The sequence below is a fragment of the Mobula hypostoma genome, chromosome 28 (genome assembly GCF_963921235.1).
Source record: "Mobula hypostoma chromosome 28, sMobHyp1.1, whole genome shotgun sequence".
In the NCBI taxonomy this organism is placed as follows: Eukaryota; Metazoa; Chordata; class Chondrichthyes; order Myliobatiformes; family Myliobatidae; genus Mobula; species Mobula hypostoma.
In genome coordinates, this window is record NC_086124.1 from 27,199,920 (window position 1) to 27,227,293 (window position 27,374).

Here is a 27,374-nt window from a genome sequence, read left to right on the forward strand (position 1 = left end):
ATCGCGCATTTTCAGATCAAAGCATTTCTCCACCCTACCCTATCCCACCCTTGTCTTCTGGTGTGGGTGCCAGCTCTGTGATAACGAGCTGTGCCCCTTAGTTCGCGGTAGAGGAAGAACCCTCAAGATGGAACCCTACCACGTACATGGTTGGTCCTGAGGCCAGGGGTGGCTTGCTCTGGGGTAAGTGTATCACTGTTACCAGGCCTCCTTCCCCCCACTACCCCACACACCTGCGTTACCCAGACACTTGACAGGACCTGTCTCTAAATAGTGCCACCTGGAGGGGCTGGTGTATAATCAGATAGGAGATGCAATCTACGAACTCCCCATGCCTCTGTGGGGTTAGTCCATGTACACCACATCTGCCACATTACCTCTCTCCCTGTCTACAAGTCAGGAGTGTCCTATCCACATCTGCCACATTAGCTTTCCCCAGCTACAAGTCAGGAGTGTGATGGAATACTCCCTGCTTCAGTGGTTCCCAATCTCTGGGCCGTGGACCGATACGTTGACGCAAAGCGTGCAGGGGTGCAGCGGTAGCCGGGACGCACCCAGCACATCTTTAAGAAAAAATCCAAAATAAACAAGCCAATTAATTAAGGTGCCTCCTGGCACGAAGTTGTCGGCCCAGATCAGAGGCAACACAATCAGCAATTGCCTCTGGTCTGGGCCAGCATTTACGTGCCGGGCGGCACCTAATTAATTAGCTTGTATATTTCGTTTTTTTTCTTAAAGATGTGCTGGGTGTGTTCCGACCACTGTTGCACCCCTGCATACTTTGCGTCAACGTATCGGTCCACGGCCCAGAGGTTGGGGACCACTGCCTTACTTGCCTGGGTGGAGTTAGTCCATGCACTCCACTGCCACGTTACCTTTTCCAAAACCTCAGCTCATAAGCTGAACCCACCCAGGGGAGCTTGAGAATAGAGACAGAACACTGATATGGGCCATTTGGCCCACCGAACCCATGCTGACCCTCAACCACTCATTGGCACTTCCCATCTTCTGCTTGCTATCTTCGAATCCGATATCACCGCGGGGTGAACCGTACCAGCTCAACTGTGAGAACGTGGTGAGTGCATGAATCGACTGGGCCTCCTACACCTGGAGGGCGCTCCCTGTTCGCCCAAGCTTTTGCGTGTGTATACGTTTTATCTTGGCGGGCCTGGTTCGTCGCTCGCACACTATAAGTTGCCCACTGTGTACCGTTACTAAGAAGAGTCAGTGGAAACGTTTAATCCTGATACTCTGTCATCGTTCTTGGTCTGGGGAACAATTAACCCGCTGACACTACACATTGCTCACGAATGGGAGGAAACGGGAACACCTGGGGTCACCATGAGGACGTGCAAGCTCCAGACAGACAAGGCAGAGCCTCCACGGACTTCAGCCGGAACCAAGGGGCTGAGTGGCTGCTTCTTGGTGCCAAGATCCGCACAATTCCGCCTGCTGCAAGCTCAGACAAGGCGTGCTTCACAGGAGACAAGATAAAAACTGGGTAGAGGCCTGAGCTAACTGGGACAGGCCATCTGTCGGAGGAACTGAGAGGGTCGAGCAGCATCCGTGGAGGTGGCTGAGAAAGGGACTTGACAATGAAACGCCGCCTCAGGACTTACTTCAATTGCATTTCGATGTTAAGACTGTGCAGGAAGTTTCCGCCGAATGCGATACAGTCCAGGGGGGTGAGCACGGCGTGGATCCAACCTATGAGAGAGAGAGGGAGGATGGGGCTTAACAGGGGCTAGGACAACAGGAAAGACTGCACTGGAGTGTGGCACTCCCTCTCTGCAGGAGTTCCCACCTCGCTGCTCCTCCGGCGAGCAGCCCCTCCTTTCCGCGTTGTTCCTCCGTGCTTTCTGCCCCTCCTGCTGCACGGGGCTCCCCCTCACCATGACGCTGGCCGTCCCGCATCATGGCGCTCGCCCTTGATCTTCGTGCTCCCTCATTCCCTCTCTGCAGCATGGTGCTCTGTCCTCGCCACTCCTCCCGCAACCGCACCCTCCCCCCCCCACTGCACAGCATGGTAAGCTCCCTCCTCGCCACCCCTCCCACACCAAGGTGCTCCCTCCTCTTCATCGCCGCTCCCGCCGCGTGACTGCTCCCTCCATCGCCATGGCACTCTCTCCTCGTCGTGCCCCCCACCACTCCTGCGCTGGTTCGGGGAGGGTAAGTGGAAGAAGCAGGCTCACAATGTCCTATTTCAGAGGTGGCACAAAGCAGACGTGTGTTACCGGGCCATACAACATGGAAACCAGACAGGGACTCACCGTCTACCTCGTTATGGCCTGAGGCAGAACTTATTGAGAATGAAAGATCAGCTCTATTCGTCGTGTACTGCATACATCAAATCAGTGAAGATTGTGCCATTACAAAGCATACCCACAACTTACTGACCGTAACCTATACATCTCTGGAGTGTGGGAGGAACTGGAGCACTCAGAGGGAACCCATGTGGTCACCGGGACAACGTACAAACTGCTTACAGGTAGCGGCGAAAATCGGACCCCGATTGTACAGCTGGCTGCTGTAAAGGGTCTCGGTAACTGCTACACTAGCATGTCCCCCGCCTGCACTGCGCTCGTTCTGTAACTGTAACCCTTTATTCTGCATTCGGTGATTGCCTTTCCCTTGTACTTCCTCAATTCATACATTTGTTCATCATGTGCCATGTCTTATGACGTGGGCGATCACGGTCTACCCATGACCAGAGATAGTTCTGGCAACGTTTGCCCCAGAAGTGGTTTGCCATTGCCTTCGTCTAGGCAGTGTCTTTACAAGACAGGTGACCCCAGCCGTTATCAATACTCTTCAGAGATTGTCTGCCTGGCGTCAGTGGTTGCATTACCAGGACTTGTGATCTGCAACACTTTCAGTCGACGTTTCGGGCCGGAACCCTTCCTCAGGACTTAAGAGTGAAAGATGGGGAAGGATTTGAAGATTTGAAGCATTCTTCAAATCCTTCCCCAGCTTTCATTCTTCAGTACTGACAAAGGGTTCCAGCCCAAAACGTCGACCCATCATTTCTAACTGATGCTGCCCGACCTGCTGAGTTCATCCAGCGTACTGAAAGTGTTGCTTTAATCGCAGCATCTGCAGATTATTTTGTGCTTGTGATCTGCACCGGCTACTCATATGACCATCTACCACCTGCTTGCTTGTGATCCGCACCGGCTACTCATACGACCATCTACCACCTGCTCCCATGGCTTCACATGACCCTGATCGGGGGGTGGGGGAGGAGGGGCTAAACAGGTGCTACACCTTGCCCAAGGGTGACCTGCAGGCTAGCAGACACAAGCAGCGCCTTACACCTCCTCTGGGAGAGACGTATCTTCACCCCACCACCCAAGTGTTTTGATATACACGTGATAAGTAAATCTGAAATCTGACCATCAACCACCAATCTTACACTGATCACGCGTTATTTTCTCCAACAACTCACCCCCCACCACAGACTACCCCTCAGACACACACACAGCAGCTCAAAACATCAGAGTAACCAGTCTCCCCCCGCCCCTTGGACTCTGTTTACACTTCTAGCTTGGCATAATCAAAGGTTAATGGCAAGGCACTGAGGAGTGCAGTAGAACAGAGGGATCTGGGAATACAGGTACAAAATTCCCTAAAAGTGGCATCACAGGTAGATAGGGTCGTAAAGAGAGCTTTTGGTACATTGGCCTTTATTAATCAAAGTATTGAGTATAAGAGCTGGAATGTTATGATGAGGTTGTATAAGGCATTGGTGAGGCCGAATCTGGAGTATTGTGTTCAGTTTTGGTCACCAAATTACAGGAAGGATATAAATAAGGTTGAAAGAGTGCAGAGAAGGTTTACAAGGATGTTGCCAGGACTTGAGAAACTCAGTTACAGAGAAAGGTTGAATAGGTTAGGACTTTATTCCCTGGAGCGTAGAAGAATGAGGGGAGATTTGATAGAGGTATATAAAATTATGATGGGTATAGATAGAGTGAATGCAAGCAGGCTTTTTCCACTGAGGCAAGGGGAGAAAAAAACCAGAGGACATGGGTTAAGGGTGAGGGGGGAAAAGTTTAAAGGTAACATTAGTGGGGGGCTTCTTCACACAGAGAGTGGTGGGAGTATGGTATGAGCTGCCAGACGAGGTGGGAAATGCGGGTTCTTTTTTAACATTTAAGAATAAATTGGACAGATACATGGATGGGAGGTGTATGGAGGGATATGGTCCGTGTGCAGGTCAGTGGGACTAGGCAGAAAATGGTTCGGCACAGCCAAGAAGGGCCAAAAGGCCTGTTTCTGTGCTGTAGTTTTTCTACGGTTTCTGAAGACTTCACCCACCTTGGACATTCCCTCTTGTCCCCTCTCCCACTGGGGAGAAGATACAGAAGCCTGAAAGCATGTCCCACCAGACTCAAGGACAGCTTCTATCCCACTGTTGTCAGCTCTTCAGTGGTCCCCAAGTATGGTAAAAGGTGGGTCTCTTGACCTCACAGTCTACCTGATGATCTTAAACCACACTGTCGGCCTGCACTGTGCTTTCTCTGTAGCTGATACATTTTATTCTGCATCATTATTGTTTTACCTTGTTATACCTCATGCACTGTGTTATGATCTGTTTAGGATGGTGGAGTGGAGATACATCACCAGATCTGGTGCTGGAGGAACTCAGCAGGCCAGGCAGCATCTGTGGAGGGGAATGAACAGCCGATGTTTCGGGCCGAGACTCTTCATCGGGACTCGAAAGGAAGGTGCAGAAGCTAGAAAAATCCTGCATATTAATATGGAATTAGTGTAGCGTGTGGTTGGTGGTCGGCACTGTTTTGGTGGGCAAAGGGCCTGTCTCCATTCTGTAGTTCCCTGTGGGTGGCGGGGTGGGGATGCGTCCCTGCCGAAGGAGGCGTCAGGCGCTCCCTCCCTCCCCTATCCTGCAGGTCACCCTTGGGCAAGGTGCAGCACCTGTTCAGCATCCCGATTAGGGTCAAGTGAAGACATGGGAGGAGGTGGTGGGTGGTCGTATGAGCAGCCGGTGCAGATCACAAGTCCTGGTCATGCGACCACTGACGCCAGGCAGACAATCTCTGAAAAGCATTGATAGTGGCTGGGGTCACCCGTCTTGTGACCTCTGTAGAAAAATTTGCCAAGAACCACCATGGTCATGCAAAGATCATGATCGCCCACGTCATACAACATGGCACCTAACGATCTGATCTGTATGAACAGTCTGCAAAACAAGCTTTTCACTGTATGCCGGTACGCGTAACACTAACAACAAATTGAGAAACCAAATGAATTCCAAGAAATGAGAAACAAGAAAGTCTGCAGATGCTGGAAATCTTGAGTGACACACACAAAACGCTGGAGGAACACAGCAGGCCAGGCAGCACCTACGGAGGGGAATAAACAGTCAACATTTCGGGCTGAGATCCTTCAACAGGACTGGAAAGGAAGGGGGGCAAAAGCCAGAATAAGATGATGGGGGGGAAGGGGAAGAAGATGGGGGAAGGGGGGAGGGGGAAGAAGCTGGCAGGTGATAGGTGAGACCAGGTGGGGAGGGAGGATGAAGTGAGCAACTAGGAGGGAATAGGTATGCGAGGTAACGGGTTGAAGATGGAAACTAATAGGAGAGGTGCAAGAAAGGGAAGGAGGAGGGGCACCACAGGGAGGTCACGGGCTGAGAAGGGGTGAGAGGGGAGCAAGAACGGGGAATGGAAAAAGAGAGAAGTAGAAGTGGGGGAGGAACTTATTGCAGTTTAGAGAAATCGATGTTCATGCCGTCAGGTTGGAGGCGACTGAGACGGAATACGAGTTGTTGCTCCTCCAACCTGACAGTGGCCTCATCACCGTGGCAGTAGAGGAGACTATGGACGGGCATGTCGGAATGGGAATGGGAACTGGAATTAAAAAAGGAGGCGAGGGGGAAAGCCCGACTTGTTGGAGAGTGGGGGAGGGGTGGCAAAGGCTGAGAATAGATGATAGTGGATAGTGGGAATGATAGATGAGGGGGTGGAGACGATGGTCAGTGATAGATGAGGGGGTGGAGACGATGGTCAGTGATAGATGAGGGTGGGGATGATGGTCAGTGATAGATGAGGGGTGGGGACAATGGTCAGTGATAAATGAGGGGGTGGAGACAATGGGCAGTGATAGATGAGGGGTGGGGACAATGGTCAGTGATAGATGAGGGGGTAGAGACGATGGGAGTGAGAGATGAGGGGGTGGGGATGATGGTCAGTGAGAGACAAGGGGGTGAGGACGACGGGAGTGAGAAATGATGGGGTGAGGATGGGGTGGGGACAATGGTCAGTGATAGAAGAGGGAGTGGGGACGATGTTCAGTGATAGATGAGGGGGTGGGGACGATGTTCAGTGATAGATGAGGGGTGGAGACAATGTTCAGTGATAGATGAGGGGTGGGGACAATGTTCAGTGATAGATGAGGGGTGGGGACGATGTTCAGTGATTCATTGGGGGTGGGGACGATGTTCAGTGATTCATTGGGGGTGGGGACAATGTTCAGTGATAGATGAGGGGGTGGAGACCACGGTCAGTGATTCATTGTGGGTGGGGTCGATGGGAGTGATAGATGGGGCAGTGGGGATAATGGTCAGTGATAGATGAGGGGGTGGGGAGTGATAGAGGAGGGGACAGTGGTCAGGGCACTCACCTGTGGGAATGAAGAGCGTCTGTCCCTGCTTCACCGAACACTTGTAGCACTTGTCCACCTGGTCCCCGTAGAACATCTCGTTCTGGTTGCTAGACGAGCTCCAACATTCGAACAGGGCCAGGTTGGCGCTGGTCGGCCGGATCAGGTAGAAAATCTTCTCTCCCTGCCCGAGGAAGGCAATAGGTGACACCCCGCTCAAGACCACGGGCGCTCGCAAGGTCAAGCCGACAGCTCACTCGGGCAAGTCCCCCACGACGCCCTTTCTGAACAGGGCGCCGAGAATCTCCCCTATCACAGCCACCCACTCAACACCCCACCAAACCGTACCTGCTTTTCAGGACAGGGGAGATATGTGGCAGAGGGAGGGTTGAAGTGGGATGTGGGCGTGGAGAAGGATGTAAGAGGGGCAGGAGGAGGGTGGAAGGAGGAGAGGACTGGAAAAGGAGGGAGGAGAGCACTGGAGGGGTGGACTGGAGGAGGGAGGAGAGAGCGGAGGGCAGGAGGAAGGAAGAAGGATGGGAAGTTCAGGAGGGGTCCCCCCTACCTTGAGTACGTGGTACCAGACGGAGGTGCCTCCAAAGTCAATGTGGAAATCGGTGTAGCTGTCCTTCACTCCCATCAGGCAGTACTTCTGTACGCTGGGCCGCTCGAAGAGCGACGACTCCGGCCACAGGTTCTCCACCCACGACAGCTTCCTGACCAGCCTTGGCGTCTCCACCAGGTTCGACAGCCTGCCGGGTGCCGAGGGCAAACCGTCTGAGAGGGGCCGCTGCAGGCTCCAGTCGCCCTCTACCAGCAGCAGGGGCGTTCGCCAGCTCGCTCACCCGCCGCCCAGCATTCCCTCCTCTCCCCGCAGCACTCCTCCCTCACACCGCCCCTCCCTCCTCCCCGCTGCCCAGTACTCTCTTCCCCTGTGCCTCTCTCCATTCCACTACCTGGTTCTCTCTCCTCCCTGCTGCCCAGCACCATTTGTCCTCCCCATGTCACCGCCCCTTCCATGGCCAGCCACCCGCTCTTCTCTTCTCCACTCCGCGGTGCTGGTGATTCTCTTTCCCCTTTCCTATCCTTCCACAGCACCTCCCCCACACCGCCACCCCCCCCCCCGGTTAACCTATTATTTACCAGTTTATACAGACCCCAATCTTCCATCAACATCCTACTGCCCCTGAACGGACTGTACCCTCATACACAGGCTCACTCACAGACACCCACACACACACCCCCTCACTGGACCTTGCGTACACACACACACACTGTCACTGGGGCTTGAGTGAGAAGAGATTCCTACCGACCTGGGGATGAAGTGAACAGGGAACGGGAAGTGGGAAGAGACTCCTATAGATCTCAGGATTTACTGACCAGCCTTTTACTTCGTGGTGACTCTCCCACTGCTGTAAACACCCGCGATGGATCAACAGGGCAGGATGTGGGTGAGAGCCCACTCAGTCATTCTCTCTCTCCCTCTCCCCCTCCCTCCACCCCACTCACCTGGTGTCGGAGAACTCGAGGCTGATGACGTTGAGGACCTTCTCCCGGTCGCCACTGTTGTAGTACTTGACGAAGTCGCCCAGTTTCATCTTACAGTCGGCCTGCCTCGCCACGTCAATCACGTCGATGATCTTCTCTGACCCTGGGGTAGGAGCGAGGGGGAGAAGGGGAGACTCGGTGAGGCGGCAGACGGAAGATCACAATGTAATTGGTGACCCGAGTGCAGATTGGGGTGGGGGGAACTGCTTCATCAAGCATCTGTGCTCCGTCCCCCACAAAAGGTTGGATCTCCCAGTGAACACCCATCTTACTTTTAATTCCCATTCCGACAGATCATTCCATGGCCCCCAGTGCTGCCATGATGAGGTCACTTTCAGGTTAGAGGAGCAACACCTCACATCTTGTCTGGGTAGCTTCCAACCTGACAGCATGAACATCAATTTCTAGAACTTGCAGTAATTTCTCACCCCCCCCCACACTTTTTCCATTCCAACCCCCTTCTTGTCCCTCCTCCTCTCCTTAGCTGCCCAACACTTCTCTCTACCCCTTCTCCTTCCCTTTCTCCCCTGGTCCACCGTCTCCTCCTTTCAGATTCCTTCTTCTTCAGCTCTTTATCTCGTCTGCCTGTCATTTCCCAGCTTTTCACTTCTCCCCCCCACCCCCACCACCTTTCCCACTCACACACCATCCAATATTTTGTGTGTGTTGCGCAACTTAATTGTGTTCCTTTTTGAAGACCGTGCGTTCAGATTATACTGGTGTATTCCTTGTGAACGTCCAACCCGGATGCAGAGCTGGGCTGAGAAGTAGCAGATGCAGAGCAATGCAGAAAAAGTGTGTGTGAGTTTGTTCGCTTTGCAAAGCTGAACGTAAGGGCAGAGTATAGGGATGATGACAGGATTCTTCACAATGGGGAGGAATAGAGGGATCTTGATGTCCTCATCTCTGTTCTAAAGGGACATTCTTCTGTTCCTAAATTATAGGAAACATCCTCTCCATGTCCACTTTATCTAGGCCTTTCAGTATCTGGCAGGTCTCAATGAGATCCCCTCCCCTCATCCTTCTGAACTTGAGTACCAAATGCTTCTCATATGTTAACCCTTTCATTCCTGTGGACCTCCTCTGAACCTTTTCTAATGCCAGCACACCCTTCCTTAGGCACAGAATCTAAAACTGCTCACATTGCAAGACCAAGGCTTTACCCCTTCTAGATTAGATCTTTCAGCCTCATCTACATCTCTAGGGGGTGCAGACGGTGTGGGTGTGAAGACAGAAGCGGTGAATGGGGGGGAGGTCAGAAAGGGTGGGAGAGGAATGAGAGGGGTAAGACTGCGAGACCTGAGCTCTGGACTGCAGACACTCACCCACGTATCGCTCCACGTCGTTCACCGTGAAGCTGGTCGGGGGCACCGTCATCCCCAGTCCGTCTTTCTTGGCCACCAGGATGGGCACACTGAAGCTGTTCTCCTCCAGGTACTCTACCGTCAGCTGGTAGCCCGTCGGCCTCAGAATAACCTCGTCTGCACTGCAGCGGGGGAGTGAAAGAGGGAGAGGCACGATCAATATCACCAAAAAGAATTGGCATTGGTTTATTATTGTCACATGTACCACCTTGTTCTTCCACCATCAACACTGCCCCCCCCATCCATATCTCTTCCATTCTGTGCACAACTGCCCTCACCCCATCCTCCTGCCAGGGATAGGATCCCTCTTGTCCTCACCTACCACCCTACAGCCACTGCATCCAGCACATAACTCTCTGTAATTTCTGCTATCTCCACTGGGATCCCACCACCAAGCACATCTCTCCTCCTCCCCGCCACCGACTCCATTTTCTGCTTTCTGCAGGGATCACTCCCTACACGACTCCCTTGTCCCTTCGTCCCTCCCCACTGATACTCCTGATGAAACAAGTGAAACAAGTGCTACACCTGCCCCTGTAACTCTTCCCTCACCACTATTCAAGGCCCTAATCAGTCCTTCCGGGTGAGGCCACTTCACTTCCGAGACTATTGGGGTCAGCTATGTGTCCAATGCATATCAACGAGACCCAACGTAGATTGGGAGACCGTTTTGTCGAGCACTTTTGCTCCGTCCACCACAAAAATCTGGACTTGCTGGTGGGCACCGTTTCAATTCCGCTTCCCACTCCGACATGTCAGTCCATGACCTCCTCCACTGCCACGATGAGGCTACTCAGGCTGGAGGAGCAACACCTTATATTCCCTCTGGGTAGCCTCCAACCTGATGATGTGAACATCGATTTCTTGAACTTCCGGCTATTGCTCCCTCTCATCTCCTTCACCCTGACTATTCCCCATTCCTGTTACCCTTCCTCACCTCATCTCTTTACCTGTACATCCTCACCCTTTCCTTTCCTCCATGGTCTTCAGTCCTCTCCTATCAGAGTCCCCCTTCTCCAGCCCTTTATCTCTTCCACCAGCCAACTTCCCAGCTCTTTACTTCACCCCCTCTCCCTCTCCCAGTTTCACCTATCACCTGCCACCTCGTACTCCCCCCCCCCCCCGCCACCCCAATCCACCTTCTTGGCCTGATTCCTTCCCCCTTCCTTTCCAGTCCTGATGAAGGGTCTCGGCCCAAAACATCGACTGTTTATCCATTTCCATAGAGGCTGCCTGGCCTGCTGAGTTCCTCCAGCACTTTGTGTGTGCTGCCTCAGATTATTAAACAGTGAATTGAGGTAGAACAAGTTAAAATAATTACATTACAGAAACAGCTACAGAGAAAACGCAGTGCAGGTAAATGATAAAGGTCAAGATCATAATGAGGTAGATTGTGAGGTTAAGAGTCTCTCTTATCGTATCAAGTGTCTGATAAGGGCAGCTTCTACCCTGCTGTTATGCCTGATATGTGATTCCAGACTTTAGTATCTTCAGCCTGATGTCTGAGGTGGGTGGAGCCTTTGATTAGACTGACTGCTTCACCAAGGCAGCAAGAAGCATAACAGACAGTATCGTAGGCTGGGCTTCCATGACACGCTGAGCTGTGTCCACAGCTCTCTGCGGTTTCTTGTGGTCAGGGGCAGAACAGTTGCCCTACCAAACCATGATGCACCGATTAAATTAGATGAAGGCTAACAGAGAGTGGAGAGATGGAATATTAACGGCAGGCAGGAGACAAGCACAGGGAAGACATACAAGCCACTGGGTTCGCACAGAGAGGCCAACAGCTAATGCAAAGCAGCCGCCAGACGAACAAGGTCAAGTACTTGAACTAACTTGTACTAACTGAATTATCACCTCTATCACCAGGAAACCTTCTACCCTGCTGTTATCAGACTATTCCTAGAATGCCTATCATTGTACAACAAGACAGACTCTTGACCTCACAATCTACCTCACTGTGGCCTTTGCACCTTATTGTCTGTCTGCCTGCACCGCACTGGAAAGAATGGGAGCAGAGGCCGGAATAAGGTAGGGGAGAGGGAAGCAATACAATCTGGCAGGCGATAGGTGAGACCAGGCAAGACCGGGTGAGAAGGAAGGTGTAGTACAGGTGAGACCAGTGAGACCAGGTAAGGGGTAAGGCAGAGTACAGACACAACCGGTTGAGGGGTAAGGTGTAGTACAGGTGAGACCGGGTGAGGGGGAAGGTGTAGTACAGGTGAGACCGGGTGAGGGGGAAGGTGTAGTACAGGTGAGACCAGGTGAGGGGGAAGGTGTAGTACAGGTGAGTCCGGGTGAAGGGGAAGGCGGAGTACAGGCGAGACTGGGTGAGGGGGAAGACGAAGTACAGGCGAGACCGGGTGAGGGGGAAGGCAGAGTACAGGCGAGACCGGGTGAGGGAGAAGGTGGAGTACAGGCGAGACCGGGTGAATGAGAAGGTGTAGTACAGGTGAGACCAGGTGAAGGGGAAGGCGGAGTACAGGCGAGACCGGGTGAGGGAGAAGGCAGAGTACAGGCGAGACCGGGTGAGGGGGAAGGTGCAGTACAGGTGAGACCGGGTGAAGGGGAAGGCGGAGTACAGGCGAGACCGGGTGAAGGGGAAGGCGGAGTACAGGTGAGACCGGGTGAAGGGGAAGGCGGAGTACAGATGAGACGGGGTGAGGGGGAAGGTGGAGTACAGGCGAGACCGGGTGGGGGGGAAGGCGGAGTACAGGTGAGACCGGGTGAGGGGGAAGGTGTAGTACAGGCGAGACCGGGTGAGGGTGAAGGTGTAGTACAGGCGTGACCGGGTGAGGGGGAAGGCGGACTACAGGTGAGACCGGGTGAAGGGGAAGGCGAAGTACAGGCGAGACTGGGTGAGGGGGAAGGTGTAGTACAGGGGAGACCGGGTGAGGGGGAAGGTGTAGTACAGGTGAGACCGGGTGAGGCTGAAGGTGTAGTACAGGCGTGACCAGGTGAGGTGGAAGGCGGAGTACAGGTGAGACCGGGTGAAGGGGAAGGCGGAGTACAGGCGAGACCGGGTGAGGGGGAAGGTGTAGTACAAGGGAGACCGGGTGAGGGGGAAGGTGTAGTACAGGTGAGACCGGGTGAGGGGGAAGGTGTAGTACAGGCGAGACCGGGTGAGGGAGAAGGCGGAGTACAAGCGAGACTGGGTGAAGGGGAAGGTGTAGTACAGGTGAGTCCGGGTGAAGGGGAAGGCGGAGTACAGGCGAGACCGGGTGAGGGGGAAGGTGTAGTACAGGCGAGACCGGGTGAGGGTGAAGGTGTAGTACAGGCGTGACCGGGTGAGGGGGAAGGCGGACTACAGGTGAGACCAGGTGAAGGGGAAGGCGAAGTACAGGCGAGACTGGGTGAGGGGGAAGGTGTATTACAGGGGAGACCGGGTGAAGGGGAAGGTGTAGTACAGGTGAGACCGGGTGAGGCTGAAGGTGTAGTACAGGCGTGACTGGGTGAGGGGGAAGGCGGAGTACAGGTGAGACCGGGTGAAGGGGAAGGCGGAGTACAGGCGAGACCGGGTGAGGGGGAAGGTGTAGTACAGGGGAGACCGGGTGAGGGGGAAGGCGGAGTACAGGCGAGACCGGGTGAGGGGGAAGTTGTAGTACAGGCGAGACCGGGTGAGGGGGAAGGCGGAATACAGGCGAGACCGGGTGAGGGGGAAGGCGGAGTACAGGCGAGACTGGGTGAAGGGGAAGGTGTAGTACAGGTGAGTCCGGGTGAAGGGGAAGGCGGAGTACAGGCGAGACCGGGTGAAGGGGAAGGCGGAGTACAGGTGAGACGGGGTGAGGGGGAAGGTGTAGTACAGGCGAGACTGGGTGAGGGGGAAGGTGTAGTACAGGTGAGTCCGGGTGAAGAGGAAGGCGGAGTACAGGCGAGTCCGGGTGAGGGGGAAGGCGGAGTACAGGTGAGACGGGGTGAGGGGGAAGGCGGAGTACAGGCGAGACTGGGTGAAGGGGAAGGTGTAGTACAGGTGAGTCCGGGTGAAGGGGAAGGCGGAGTACAGGCGAGACCGGGTGAGGGGGAAGGCGGAGTACAGGCGAGACGGGGTAAGTGGGAAGGCTGGGTACAGGCAAGACCAGGCAGAGTATAAGTGAGACCAGTTGAGGAGCCAGGCGACTCTAACTCTAACACTTTATTCTACATTGTTGCTCTTTTCCTTTGTCACACTTGTGAACCAGAATTAGAATCATTCTCACTTTCTTACGATGTGAAATTTGTTGCTTTGCAGCACTGGTATACTGCAAAGACATTTCTACAAATCACCAAAATAAAAATCCGAAAAGGATTATGAGATAGCATTCATGGACTGTTCAGAAATCTTATGGTAGAGGGAAGAGAGTTGTTTCTGAATCGTTGAGGGTGTGCCTTCAGGCACCTAATCCTCCCCACTGATGGTAGCCATGAGATGAGGGCATGCCAAACACTGCACCAGTTCAAGTCAATTTACCAATTTTACCTCAGTTACAACACTAACTACTTAGCACAATGGACCTTTTTAACTTGAATTCAAGGTTCAAAGTAGATTTATTATCAAAGTACATATAGGTCACCATATCCAGATTTGTTTGCTTGCAGGCACACTCAGTAAATCCAAGACAGCGATGGTGGTGGAGGCAGGTATGATAGGGTCTTTTAACTGACTCCTGGATAGGTACATGGAGCTTTGAAAAATAGAGGGCTATGGGTAACCCTAGGTAATTTTTAAGGTAAGAACATGTTCAGCACAGCTTTGTGGGCCGAAGGACCTGTATTGTGCTGTAGGTTTTCTATATTTCTAACTATGATAGAATCAATGGAAGACCGTACCCAACAGTATGGACAACTAGTGTATAAAATACAACAAACTGTGCAAATAGAAAAAGGGAAAAAAACTGTGTCCTTTCTTCTGAAAATTGTGCATCATTTGTTTTTGCGTGTGTGTTGTTGGATTATAATGTTTAATTCTTATTTTCTTTGCAGCTTAATTACCAGTAATTTTTTAAATAACTACTTATATACATATAACTGCTTAGTGTGTTTCCTAGTGCCTATACGCAATTGTTCACTGTGTTCCCTAGCGGTTACACTTGTATTATTCTGGAAGTTTCTCTTGATATTGCATTATTTGAATAGGGACTATCTGATTGGTTGACTTTTGTCTACAAATTTGAATGCAAGGTTTATTATCTATGTGGTATTTGCTGACTCTTACCTATGAATTTTTCTTACCTATATGAAAGTGGTTGACTCTTACCTACAAATTTGCATGGAATGTTTCTTATCTATGTGCTCCCGGTTGACTTTTATCTACAAATTTGACTGGGATGTTTCTTATATATGTTGTATATGAGGGATCATATACAAAGTAAGATACAAGCTGAAACAGGCAAAGAACAATGTGGTTTTGTGAAAGACAAAGGTACAAGAAACGCAATATTGATGTTAAGGATACTATCAGAATGAGCTATTCAAGTGCAAAAAGATTTGTTTGTTTTATTGACTACACAAAAGCATTTGATAAAGTGAAGCACAATAAGTTATTTGAAATATTACAGAAAACTCTAGATCTAGATTCGAAAGACCTCCGCCTAATCAGAAATCTGAGAACAAACTGCCACTGTAAGAATAAATGGAGAAGTGAGTCAGTTTACGAAAATCACGACAGGTGTTAGACAAGGGTGAGTTTTCTCCCCTGATTTATTTAATGTGTACAGTGAAACAATATTACAAAAAAATAAGAGACATCTTGGGAATCAAAGTTGGCGGTGAAAACTTCAATAATTTCAGATATGCAGATGACACTGTGTTAATTGCAAGTATGGAGGAAGAACTACAAAACTTAATTGATATAATTGTTGAAGAAAGGGCAAAAATGGGTCTATCTATCAATTGCAAAAAGACAGAATGTATGGTGATATCCAAAAAGAAGAAGAATCCTATCTGCAGGCTGAGAATAAATGGGGAAGACATGAAACAAGTACAGAACTTTTGCTACTTGGGAAGCTGGGTGACATCAGATGACAGGTGCGACTTGGTCAAATGACTTGATGTCAAAAGAATAGGGATGGCAAAAGACACCTTTATGAGAATGAAGAGTATACTGACCAACACTAAACTAGGCATGACAACCCACCTCAGAGTACTGAAATGTTACTTTTATCCAGTTATGTTATATGGCTCAGAATGTTGGACAATATTTAGTAACATGAGGAAACAAATTGTAGCAGCAGAGGTGTGGTTTTAGAGAAGGATGCAAAGAATATCATAGACAAAATGAATATCTAACAAGGATGTCATGAACAGAGCAAGCACAAAAAGAGAAATAATGTATGAGATCATGAAAAGGCAACGTAACTTCATTGGACATGTGATTAGGAAAGAGGAGTTAGAATGCACAGTAATTATGGGAAAGATTAAGGGGAAGAAAGCAAGAGGAAGACAAAGACAAGTGGTGATGGAGACAGCAGCCAGATAACTGGAAATGAATACTAATGAATTGATCCACTTGACCCGAAACAGGAGTGTGTGGGCCATGACAGTCAAAGCTCAAACTGGGCACGGCATCTGACAATGATGATGATGATGATGATGATATGAAGGATCAAGCATGAGGCTCTGCCTTCTGTTTGCTTCTCTTTCCCTTCACTTACTCGCCTCTGCTATTGTACTGAGGCCCTCCATTGGTCAGGGTCAACCATGAATGTTGCATACTGGATGCCTACGTGCTAAGTGAGCCAGTGCGGTACGATCTGCAGAGAAAGCTCTTCCCCATGCAACAGGCTCCCCTGCTCCCCCCTCTCCAAGCAGCTGAAGAATCCGAAGGAACGGTAGAAACCGATACAGGTTGGCACCAGTGGTGTTGCAGGAACTGCCTTAAAGGTCTCCAGCTTCAGACTCTTCCTTGGGGTTTACTCATAAGACCTTCCCCATGAGCGGGTCTAGCTGCAAGGCAGCAGAGATTTGAAATCAGAGTTTTCCTTCTAGATGAGGGGCCAACAATGGCTGATGAACCCCATCTGCCCCAAAATGACTGGCTTTAAGGTACTTACATGACTGATTTCTTCAAAGTTCAAAATAAATTTATTATCAAAGTACATCTATGTCACCTTATACAACTAGGCATACTCAATAAATTCAAAATTGAATAATAACTATAACAGTAATCAATGAAAGACCACATCAACTTGAGTGTTCGTGCAGTCTTTAACCGGTTTTGTGCCTGACTTTTGAAAGAACTTTGATTAAAAACATCAGAATTCAACAATGTTGTTTACGTGATGCAACCTGCCTATGATTCTTTCACTGCAGGTGTGCGTACAATGATAAACTGAAATTTGAGGTAGCTTTTAATTTTAAAATTAGTGCATGTCGAATACTGAGTGAGCAGTCCAATCATTTTCCGTTTATTGTCATATGCACGGGTACAGTGAGGTCATCATCTTCATGTGCATAGGGACGGAGAAGTCATCGTCATCATGATGTGCTATGTTGTATTATGTGGATGATCATGGTCTTTCCATGTCCATGATAGTTGTTGGCAAAATTTTCTACAGAATTGGTTTGCCATTGCTGCCTTCTGGGTAAGATGGGTGGCCCTAGCCATTATCAATACTCTTCAGAGATCGTCTGCCAGGTGTCAGTAATAACCAGGACTTGTGATATGCATCAGCTGCTCATACGACCATCCACCACCTGCTCCCATGGCTTCACGTGACCCTGCTCGGGGGCTAAGCAGGTGCTACACCTTGCCCAAGGGTGACCTGCAGGTTAGCAGAGGGAAGGAGCACCTTATAGTCTTTGGTAGAGATGCATCTCCAACCTCCACCTGAGGTGTAGGTGAATACAACGAAAAGACGGCAGCTACATCAAAGGTACATACACAAGTGCAGACAACGCATGAAGCATAAATCACACAAGACTTCGAAGAAAGAAGGAACACAAAACACTATTGCAAAACAAAAACCCATAATCCAAAGATGGCGCCGGAGGGTTTTACGAACCCGGGTGACTTCTTCCAGTTTGTCCACAACACAGTTTAATTTCTTCTCTTTTAATGTCTCTTCTTTCCTTTTCAAGGTGGCTGGGGTCCTGTCAGAGTCTGTGATCTACAGCAGCCCAGCGCTTCTGATATCTCAAGGTGCAGCCTGGAAGGTGTGCGCCTTCTGGTGTCTCCGAAGTGTCGCAGGAGATTGAAACATCAGGACAGCAGGCAGGTGGCGTACACTGCTGTCCAAAGAAGACCCCTGCACTCAAGCGATCTCTCTCTCTCTCGATGGTGAGTGAGTGTCTCCTAGCCCTCGAGTAAACAATGCTGTAGATTATAACACTAAAACAGCAAACTCCCTCTCCTCTGGAGTGATATCTATTTCGCTCCCTCGCTAGTGGAAGAGAGAGAGAGTGCACCTGTGTTGGGATGGACAGTAGTTTCTAACGGACTCAAGGTCATGGTCTCTCGGGGGCTTTGTTATTGCTTGCATGGCGGGTGATGGGGGTTCATGCATTGCATGGAGCTGGTGGAGAGAGAGGGTCAGTGCTTTTGCTGCTCCTTACCAATGGGTGGGGAGAGGAAGTGGTTTGAGATTGTGATGTTTTCTGCCACTCACTCTTTGGGGTTTTTCTTCTGTTTCATGGATGTCTGCAAAGAGTAAGGATTTCAGCTTATATACCGAATACACTCTCTGATATTAAACTGAACCATAATGAGATACAAGTCCATGGTGGTGTGAGAGGAGGTCCACAGTATTCTGTCAAGACAACGGCTCTGTCAATGAGCGCAAGGAACTGCAGAGTGTTGGGGACGTGCTCAGCATATCATGGAAATAAGCCTGCCCTCCATAGACTGTCTACTCTTCCCACTGCCTCACTAAAGCAGCCAGCATATTCAAAGACCCCACCCACCCCGGACAATCTCTCTTCTCCCTTGTCCCATCGGGCAAAAGATACAAAATCCTGAAAACACGTTCCACCAAGCTCAAGCCCAGCTTCTGCCCTGCTGTTATCAGAGTCAGACTCTTGACCTCACGATCTACCTCATTATGATCCTGCACTTCATTGTTTACCTGTACCGCACTGTTACACTTTATTCTGCATTGTTATTGCTTTACCTTGTTCTACCCCAATGATCTGATCTGTATGAACAGTGTGCAAGACAAGCTTTTCACTGTATTTTGATGTCTCTCACAATGATAAACTAATTTCAGTTCTATGGCTGAGGTAGAGTTCAGATTGTGCAGGTTGGTTCCAGAACCTGATAGGAAGCATCCTTGAATGTGGTGGTGTGGGACTTCAGACCTCTGTACCCACTGCCTGGTGGACAGAAACACACGGACTATTATGGTGCAAGATACAGGGGCAGATTTAGGCCACTTGGCCCATCAAGTCTGCTCCCCCATTGCATTATTGCTGATTTATTATTCTCCCCGCAACTTTTGACGGCCTGACTAATCAAGAACCTATTAAATATACTCACTGACTTAACCTCCACAGGCAAGTGTGGCGATGAATTCCACTGATTCACCATCTTCTGGCTAAAGAAATACCTCCTCATCTCTATTCCAAGGCTATGCCCTCCGGTCCTAGATGCCCCCACTATTGGAAATACCTTCTCCCCATCCACTTTCTCAAGACCTGTCGATATTCAATAGATCCTCCCCTTATTCTTCTAAACTCCAGTGAGTACACTGGAGTCCCCAAAGCCATCAAACGCTACTCATACGTTAACCCTTTCATTGCTGGAATCATTCCCCGGAACCTCCTCTGGACTGTGAAGGAAGAAATGACTGGTCATCGTCCATAGCTGAACCACCAACCCTAAGATGGTAGTTGGTTCACTGTCCACAAAGCCCCAAACTCAAAAGGGGATTTTAAGCCCCATTTGATATAGATATCTACGGGTACCCTCACTGTTGGGAAGTTGTACTGCATCCACCTACTCCTCACGGACTGGCTCACTTCCCTGTCTAGCCCACAGCAAGGTCCAGCTGCCGATATGCACTGCTTTAGAGGGGGGGGGGGCACCACTTCCCCACCCCCGGCCAAGGAAGAGATCCTTCCAGCTAACAAAGTAGTTTAAACACAGTTTATTTTAATGATACACATTTATATTTAGAGAAATAGCTCTTAATACACATTTAACTGACAAAGGATTTCTGATTTACAATAGATTTTTAAACTACAAAGGATTTCAAACACAGATACAATTCTTACAAACTAAAAAAAACACCTCCCGGGAGGGGGGAGAAGATGGCGGCACGGCGGCAGTGCGCGCGGCCACTTTGGTGATGATATCTGTTATCTGTCAAGTAGGGGACCATGCACAATTCTGATTTGATGGAGACAGACGTGAGAGCAGGGAGGAACATCTGGAAAGCTTCTGAAATGCCTGCTTCGCTGTCGCTGCTACTGTGTGATAACCAGAATCTCTAAAGCTGAAGGCCCCAAAATCCTCGGTTTTGCTTGTTTCAGTGGCCGGGGCGAGGTCGAAGGCGTTCAGCAGAGGATGGCGCTCAGGAGGCTGTATCGGAGAGGCTGGTCAGAAGCTTGAAGTTTTCGGACGGATGGACTCAGTGTCGGCTGTGGTCGGCTGCTTCCAAGGTATCGGCAAGTTGACGGTGCCTGGAGGTTATGGCAAGGAGTTTCTCCCTTTTGCCATCCCGCTATCGGGAACTCAGGAGTCCAGCGACTTGGGGACTTTTGAGACTTTTTTTTACCGTGCCCATCGGCTGTTCTTCACCAAATTACAGTATTGCTTTGCACTGCTGTAACTATATGTTATAATGATGTGGTTCTGTCAGTGTTAGTCTTTGGTTTGTCCTGTTTTCTGTGATATCACTCTGGAGAAACATTGTATCATTTGTTAATGCATGTATGCATTTCTAAATGACAATAAAAGAGGACTGAGTGTTCTCATAATCATAATAAAAAACATATCAACAGATTGCAGATGATCGAGTCACCTGTTGCAGACATTGAAGGATCAGGTATGAATTCAGTTCTTCTTCCTGTCATTCCTAACAATCCCCAATGCTTTCTAAGTGTTGGAGTTGTTAAAATACATTAGGACGGATAAGTCCCAGGGGCCCGACAGAATATTCCCCAGGCTGCTCCACAAGGCGAGGGAAGAGATTGCTGAGCCTCTGGCTAGGATCTATATGTCCTCGTTGTCCACGGGAATGGTACCAGAGGATTGGAGGGAGGCGAATGTTGTCCCCTTGTTCAAAAAAGGTAGTAGGGATAGTCTGGGTAAATTATAGACCAGTGAGTCTGTGGTGGGAAAACTGTTGGAAAAGATTCTTAGAGATAGGGTCTATGGGCATTTAGAGAATCATGGTCTGATCAGGGACAGTCAGCATGGCTTTGTGAAGGGCAGATCGTGTCTAACAAGCCTGATAGAGTTCTTTGAGGAGGTGACCAGGCATATAGATGAGGGTAGTGCAGTGGATGTGATCTATATGGATTTTAGTAAGGCATTTGACAAGGTTCCACACGGTAGGCTTATTCAGAAAGTCAGAAGGCATGGGATCCAGAGAAGTTTGGCCAGGTGGATTCAGAATTGGCTTGCCTGCAGAAGGCAGAGGGTCGTGGTGGAGGGAGTACATTCAGATTGGAGGATTGTGACTAGTGGTGTCCCACAAGGATCTGTTCTGGGACCTCAACTTTTTGTGATTTTTATTAACCACCTGGATGTGAGGGTAGAAGCAAACAACAGGAATTCTGCAGATGCTGGAAATTCAAGCAACACACACAAAAGTTGCTGCTTATTGCTAACCAAGGCTCTCTAGTACAGTAGAATAACCTTTCCAATTGCCCTGAGATACTTGTGATCAAGTTGCACTTCGAACAGCATTCCTGGCTCAGCTTGTCTTCAGTTCTTAATGTAACTTGCAAGCAGTAATCAGTCTGAAGTTAGACAGGCAGTGTTAGAAGGGTGGGTTGGCAAGTTTGCAGACGACACAAAGGTTAGTGGTATTGTAGATAGTGTAGAGGATTGTCAAAGATTGCAGAGAGACATTGACAGGATGCAGAAGTGGGCTGAGAAGTGGCAGATGGAGTTCAACCTGGCATGTGAGGTGGTACACTTTGGAAGGACAAACTCCAAGGCAGAGTACAAAGTAAATGGCAGGATACTTGGTAGTGTGGAGGAGCAGAGGGATCTGGGGGTACATGTCCACAGATCCCTGAAAGTTGCCTCACAGGTGGATAGGGTAGTTAAGAAAGCTTATGGGGTGTTAGCTTTCATAAGTCGAGGGATAAGAGTTTAAGACTCGCGATGTAATGATGCAACTCTATAAAACTCTGTTTAGGCCACACTTGGAGTACTGTGTCCAGTTCTGGTTTCCTCTCTATAGGAAGGATGTGGAAGCATTGGAAAGGGTGCAGAGGAGATTTACCAGGATGCTGCCTGGTTTAGAAAGAATGCATTATGATCAGAGATTAAGGGAGCTAGGGCTTTACTCTTTGGAGAGAAGGAGGATGAGAGGAGACATGATAGAGGTGTACAAGATAATAAGAGGAACAGATAGAGTGGATAGCCAGCGCCTCTTCCCCAGGGCACCACTGTTCAATACAAGAGGACATGACTTTAAGGTAAGGGGTGGGAAGTTCAAGGGGGATATTAGAGGAAGGTTTTTTTTTAAACTCAGATAGTGGTTGGTGCGTGGAATGCACTGCCTGCGTCAGTGATGGAGGCAGATACACTAGTGAAGGGCTTAATTAGGAAGGGGAAAAAAGATTATGAGAGAAAACTGGCGGGGAACATAAAAACGGACTGTAAAAGCTTTTATAGATATGTAAAAAGGAAAAGACTGATAAAGACAAATGTAGGTCCCCTGCAGACAGAAACAGGTGAATTGATTATGGGGAGCAAGGACATGGCAGACCAATTGAATAATTACTTTGGTTCTGTCTTCACTAAGGAGGACATAAATAATCTTCCAGAAATAGTAAGGGACAGAGGGTCCAGTGAGATGGAGGAACTGAGTGAAATACATGTTAGTAGTGAAGTGGTGTTAGGTAAATTGAAGGGATTGAAGGCAGATAAATCCCCAGGGCCAGATGGTCTGCATCCTTGAGTGCTTAAGGAAGTAGCCCAAGAAATAGTGGATGCATTAGTGATAATTTTTCAAAACTCGTTAGATTCTGGACTAGTTCCTGAGGATTGGAGGGTGGCTAATGTAACCCCACATTTTAAAAAAGGAGGGAGAGAGAAACCGGGGAATTATAGACCGGTTAGCCTAACGTCGGTGGTGGGGAAACTGCTGGAGTCAGTTATCAAGGATGTGATAACAGCACATTTGGAAAGCGGTGAAATGATCGGACAAAGTCAGCATGGATTTGTGAAAGGAAAATCATGTCTGACGAATCTCATAGAATTTTTTGAGGATGTAACTAGTAGAGTGGATAGGGGAGAACCAGTGGATGTGGTATATTTGGATTTTCAAAAGGCTTTTGACAAGGTCCCACACAGGAGATTAGTGTGCAAACTTAAAGCACACGGTATTGGGGGTAAGGTATTGGTGTGGGTGGAGAATTGGTTAGCAGACAGGAAGCAAAGAGTGGGAATAAACGGGACCTTTTCAGAATGGCAGACGGTGACTAGTGGGGTACCGCAAGGCTCAGTGCTGGGACCCCAGTTGTTTACAATATATATTAATGACTTGGATGAGGGAATTAAATGCAGCATCTCCAAGTTTGCGGATGACACGAAGCTGGGTGGCAGTGTTAGCAGTGAGGAGGATGCTAAGAGGATGCAGGGTGACTTGGATAGGTTGGGTGAGTGGGCAAACTCATAGCAGATGCAATTTAATGTGGATAAATGTGAAGTTATCCACTTTGGTGGCAAAAATAGGAAAACAGATTATTATCTGAATGGTGGCCGATTAGGAAAAGGGGAGGTGCAACGAGACCTGGGTGTCATTATACACCAGTCATTGAAAGTGGGCATGCAGGTACAGCAGGCGGTGAAAAAGGCAAATGGTATGCTGGCATTTATAGCGAGAGGATTTGAGTACAGGAGCAGGGAGGTACTACTGCAGTTGTACAAGGCCTTGGTGAGACCACACCTGGAGTATTGTGTGCAGTTTTGGTCCCCTAATCTGAGGAAAGACATCTTTGCCATAGAGGGAGTACAAAGAAGGTTCACCAGATTGATTCCTGGGATGGCAGGACTTTCATATGAAGAAAGACTGGATGAACTGGGCTTGTACTCGTTGGAATTTAGAAGATTGAGGGGGGATCTGATTGAAACGTATAAGATCCTAAAGGGATTGGACAGGCTAGATGCAGGAAGATTGTTCCCAATGTTGGGGAAGTCCAGAACGAGGGGTCACAGTTTGAGGATAGAGGGGAAGCCTTTTAGGACCGAGATTAGGAAAAACTTCTTCACACAGAGAGTGGTGAATCTGTGGAATTCTCTGCCACAGGAAACTGTTGAGGCCAGTTCATTGGCTATGTTTAAGAGGGAGTTAGATATGGCCCTTGTGGCTACAGGGGTCAGGAGGTATGGAGGGAAGGCTGGGGCGGGGTTCTGAGTTGGATGATCAGCCATGATCATAATAAATGGCGGTGCAGGCTCAAAGGGCCGAATGGCCTACTCCTGCACCTATTTTCTATGTTTCTATGTTTAAGAGACTACTAGACAGGTATATGGAGGAATTTAAGGTGGGGGCTTATATAGGAGGCAGGGTTTGAGGGTCGGCACAACATTGTGGGCTGAAGGGCCTGTACTGTGCTGTATTATTCTATGTTCTTCTAATGTTTACACTGTTTTTACACCAGATGACAATATTTGAAGGTCATGTTTTCCACATACCTTCGCTGGGACAAAGTAATTCACACAGATGGTCTAAAAACTTCTGGAGACAGAGATCCCAGACACTCATATTTAATGCTGTGAGGGCTGACTCTTCAAGTACACAAATATCCCCACCATAGATCGTTCAACTATTCCTGTGACCACGGTTTATGTGACAAACTCTTCTGCTTAGCTGATGCAGATCAGAACGCCTCATGGTCACTTCACCTTGCAAACCTCCCCGCTATGGGAAAGCAGCCTGCACTCTGCAACACTGCCTGTCTAACTTCAGACTGATTACTGCTTGCAAGTTACATTAAGAACTGAAGACAAGCTGAGCCAGGAATGCTGTTCGAAGTGCAACTTGATCACAAGTATCTCGGGGCAATTGGAAAGGTTATTCTACTGTACTAGAGAGCCTTGGTTAGCAATAAGCCTTTCAGGCTTATTCATCACAACACGAGGAGGCAGACCTGGCCTCATAACTCAAACACCTCTCCATGGGATGCTCACAGAAAACAGCACACCGAGAAGTTTATCCACACCAAATCAGCAGGAGACTTGACACAATCGCAAGAAATTTTATGTTTTTTTTTAATGGTCCTAGGTAGCAAGGGACTGAACAAAGGGGGACAGATTTTGTCCTGATGAAGGGTTTCATCCCAAAATACCAACTGTTTACTCCCCTCTATAGATGCTGCCCGAGTTCCTCCAGCATTTTGTGTTTGCTGCTCAGGAGATACAAGGTTTAAAAACAGCTGCTTCCCTTCAACCACTCAGTTCTTGAACCAACCAGCAAAACACAACTGGTTACTTCATTATAGCAACCTGGTATGGTCGCAGCAGATGTGGAGGCTCCAATGCACTGGACTGGAAGAGGTCACAGTGGGTTTTAGACTCAGACAGCTCCATCAAGGGCACAAACCTCCCCACCATCGATGACATCTTCAAGATGTCATGCCTGAAGAAGGTGAAGGACCTTCAGCATTCAGAACATGCTCCTTCTCATTACTACCTTCAGGGCGAAGATGCACATTCAGTGTTTTATGATCAGCCTCATCCACACCACCTTCCGATTTCTCAACAGTCCATGAACCTACACCACCTCACTAATCCTCTTTGCACTTTGCATTTCTCATTGTACCGTAGTCATTCTTTAAATGAAGGGTCCTGACTTTTTAAATGAATTTTCACGGAGGCCCTGATGAGCAGTCTCGGCCCGAAATGCTGACTTTATTCCTCTCCGCGGATTCTGCCCGACCTGCCGAGCTCCCCCCCAGCATTTTGTGGGCGACGCTGGGAGAGTTCCGCACCTCTTGCGGAAACGCTCGTATTAGTAACTTCTGGCAACACACCCAAGATGCAGCACTGATGGAAATGAATAAACAGTGGATGTTTTGGGCCGAGACCCTTCTACAGGACAAATCTTTTACATCTTATGTCGAGTAATCTTTTATGTATTGCACTGTACTGCAGCCCCAAAATAACTTTAACGACATACATCAGTGATGATAAATGTATCATCACTTTGCACTACCATGATGGACTTTATTGCTCACGTTGTGTTCTTTCTTGTAACATTTGTGCGTTAGTTATGTTTCTGTATGTGGAAGATGTTAAGTGCCTGGGATGCTGCTGAAAGCAAGGTTTACATTGCACCTGTCTATATACAGTAGCCACTTTATTATACACCCCCTGTACCTAATAAAGTGGCCACTGAGTGCATAAAGTGGTTACGGTCTCCCGCCGCTGTAGCCTCTCCACTTCAACGTTCGACATATTGTACGTTCAGAGATGCTCTTCTGCACACCACTGAGGTAACGTGTGGTTATCTGAGTTACTGTCAGCTTGATCCAGTCTGGCCATTCTCCTCTGACCTCTCTCATTAACGAGGCGTTCTCACCCTCAGAACTGCAGCTTGCTGGGTGCATGCGGTATGGTGTGCACATGTGTCTCTATATACTATAATTCACAGATTTCATTATGTATTGCAATGTATGCCAGTGATATTAAACCCGACTCTGAATTTTTCTGTTGTTTTCTGCGCCATTCTCTGCAAATTCTAGAGACTGTTGTGCATGAAAATCCCAAGAGATCAAACCACCCCATCTGGCACCAACAATTACTGGACGGCAGCGTAGCGGCTAGCACAACGAACATTTTACCGTACCAGCGACCCGGGTTCACTTCCTGCCGCAGCCTTGAAGGAGTTTGTACGTTCTCCCCGTGACCATGCAGGTTTCCTCCGGGTGCTCTGGTTTCCTCCCACAGTCCAAAGGCATACCCATTTGTAGGTTAATTGCAAATTGTCCCACGATCAGGCTTGGATTGAATTGGGGGTTGCTGGGCAATGTGGCTCGAAAGGCCAGAAGGACCTATTCCACATTGTATCTCAGTAATACACTGCGATCACACTTCTTCCCCATCCTGACATTTGGTCTGAACAACAACTGTACGCTTTTATGCACTGAGTTGCTTCCCTATGATGGCTGATTAGATACTTGCATTAACGAGCAGGTATGCCTAATAAAGTGGACAGTCAGCGTGTCGTGAAACTGTTTTGTGGCAGCAGTACATAGTAATACATTTTAAAAAATGTGATAATTTACAATCAGAAAAATAAACAAGTAGTGCAAAATAAGAACAAATTAGTAAGGTGGCGCTCATGGGTTCGTGAACCATTGAGAAATCTGAAGGCGTAGGGCAAGTGTACGTAATAAAGTGGCCACTGAGTGCATAATCGATAAACTTCAACATGACGTATGACCAGCTGACAGACACGGGATGTGGACCATGTTACAGACATCTGCCCTCCCCCTGCACCCGTGGAGATGGAGAGCCTCTTACCTTGGGAAGGTCCTGCTGCGGAGCTCCTGGATGAAGGTCTGACTGCCGGTTTGCACTGGGTGGCTTTTGTCCATGCTGCCAAAGCTCTCCTGCTTTGCAATACATTTTCTCCGTTTCACTTGGAGGAGAGAGGGTGGGGGGAAAAAAAAGCAAAGTTATTACATCGCAGCTAGTTTTGGGTCACTGTCGGGATTCGCACAGCACCCCAGAATCAGAATCGGGTT

General features: G+C 49.0%; 1 protein-coding gene across 1 annotated transcript in view; it reads right to left on the minus strand.

The window, feature by feature from the left end:
• phf8 (PHD finger protein 8) overlaps positions 1–27,374 on the minus strand; it is a 76,528-nt gene that overhangs the window by 37,735 nt on the left and 11,419 nt on the right. Inside the window, exons 3-8 of the mRNA XM_063035286.1 lie at positions 27,151–27,268; positions 9,495–9,655; positions 8,131–8,272; positions 7,187–7,373; positions 6,643–6,805; positions 1,620–1,707 (exon numbers count right to left, since the gene is read on the minus strand). Of these exons, the coding sequence (XP_062891356.1) occupies positions 1,620–1,707; positions 6,643–6,805; positions 7,187–7,373; positions 8,131–8,272; positions 9,495–9,655; positions 27,151–27,268 (859 nt within the window). The remainder of the gene's footprint in view (positions 1–1,619; positions 1,708–6,642; positions 6,806–7,186; positions 7,374–8,130; positions 8,273–9,494; positions 9,656–27,150; positions 27,269–27,374) is intronic.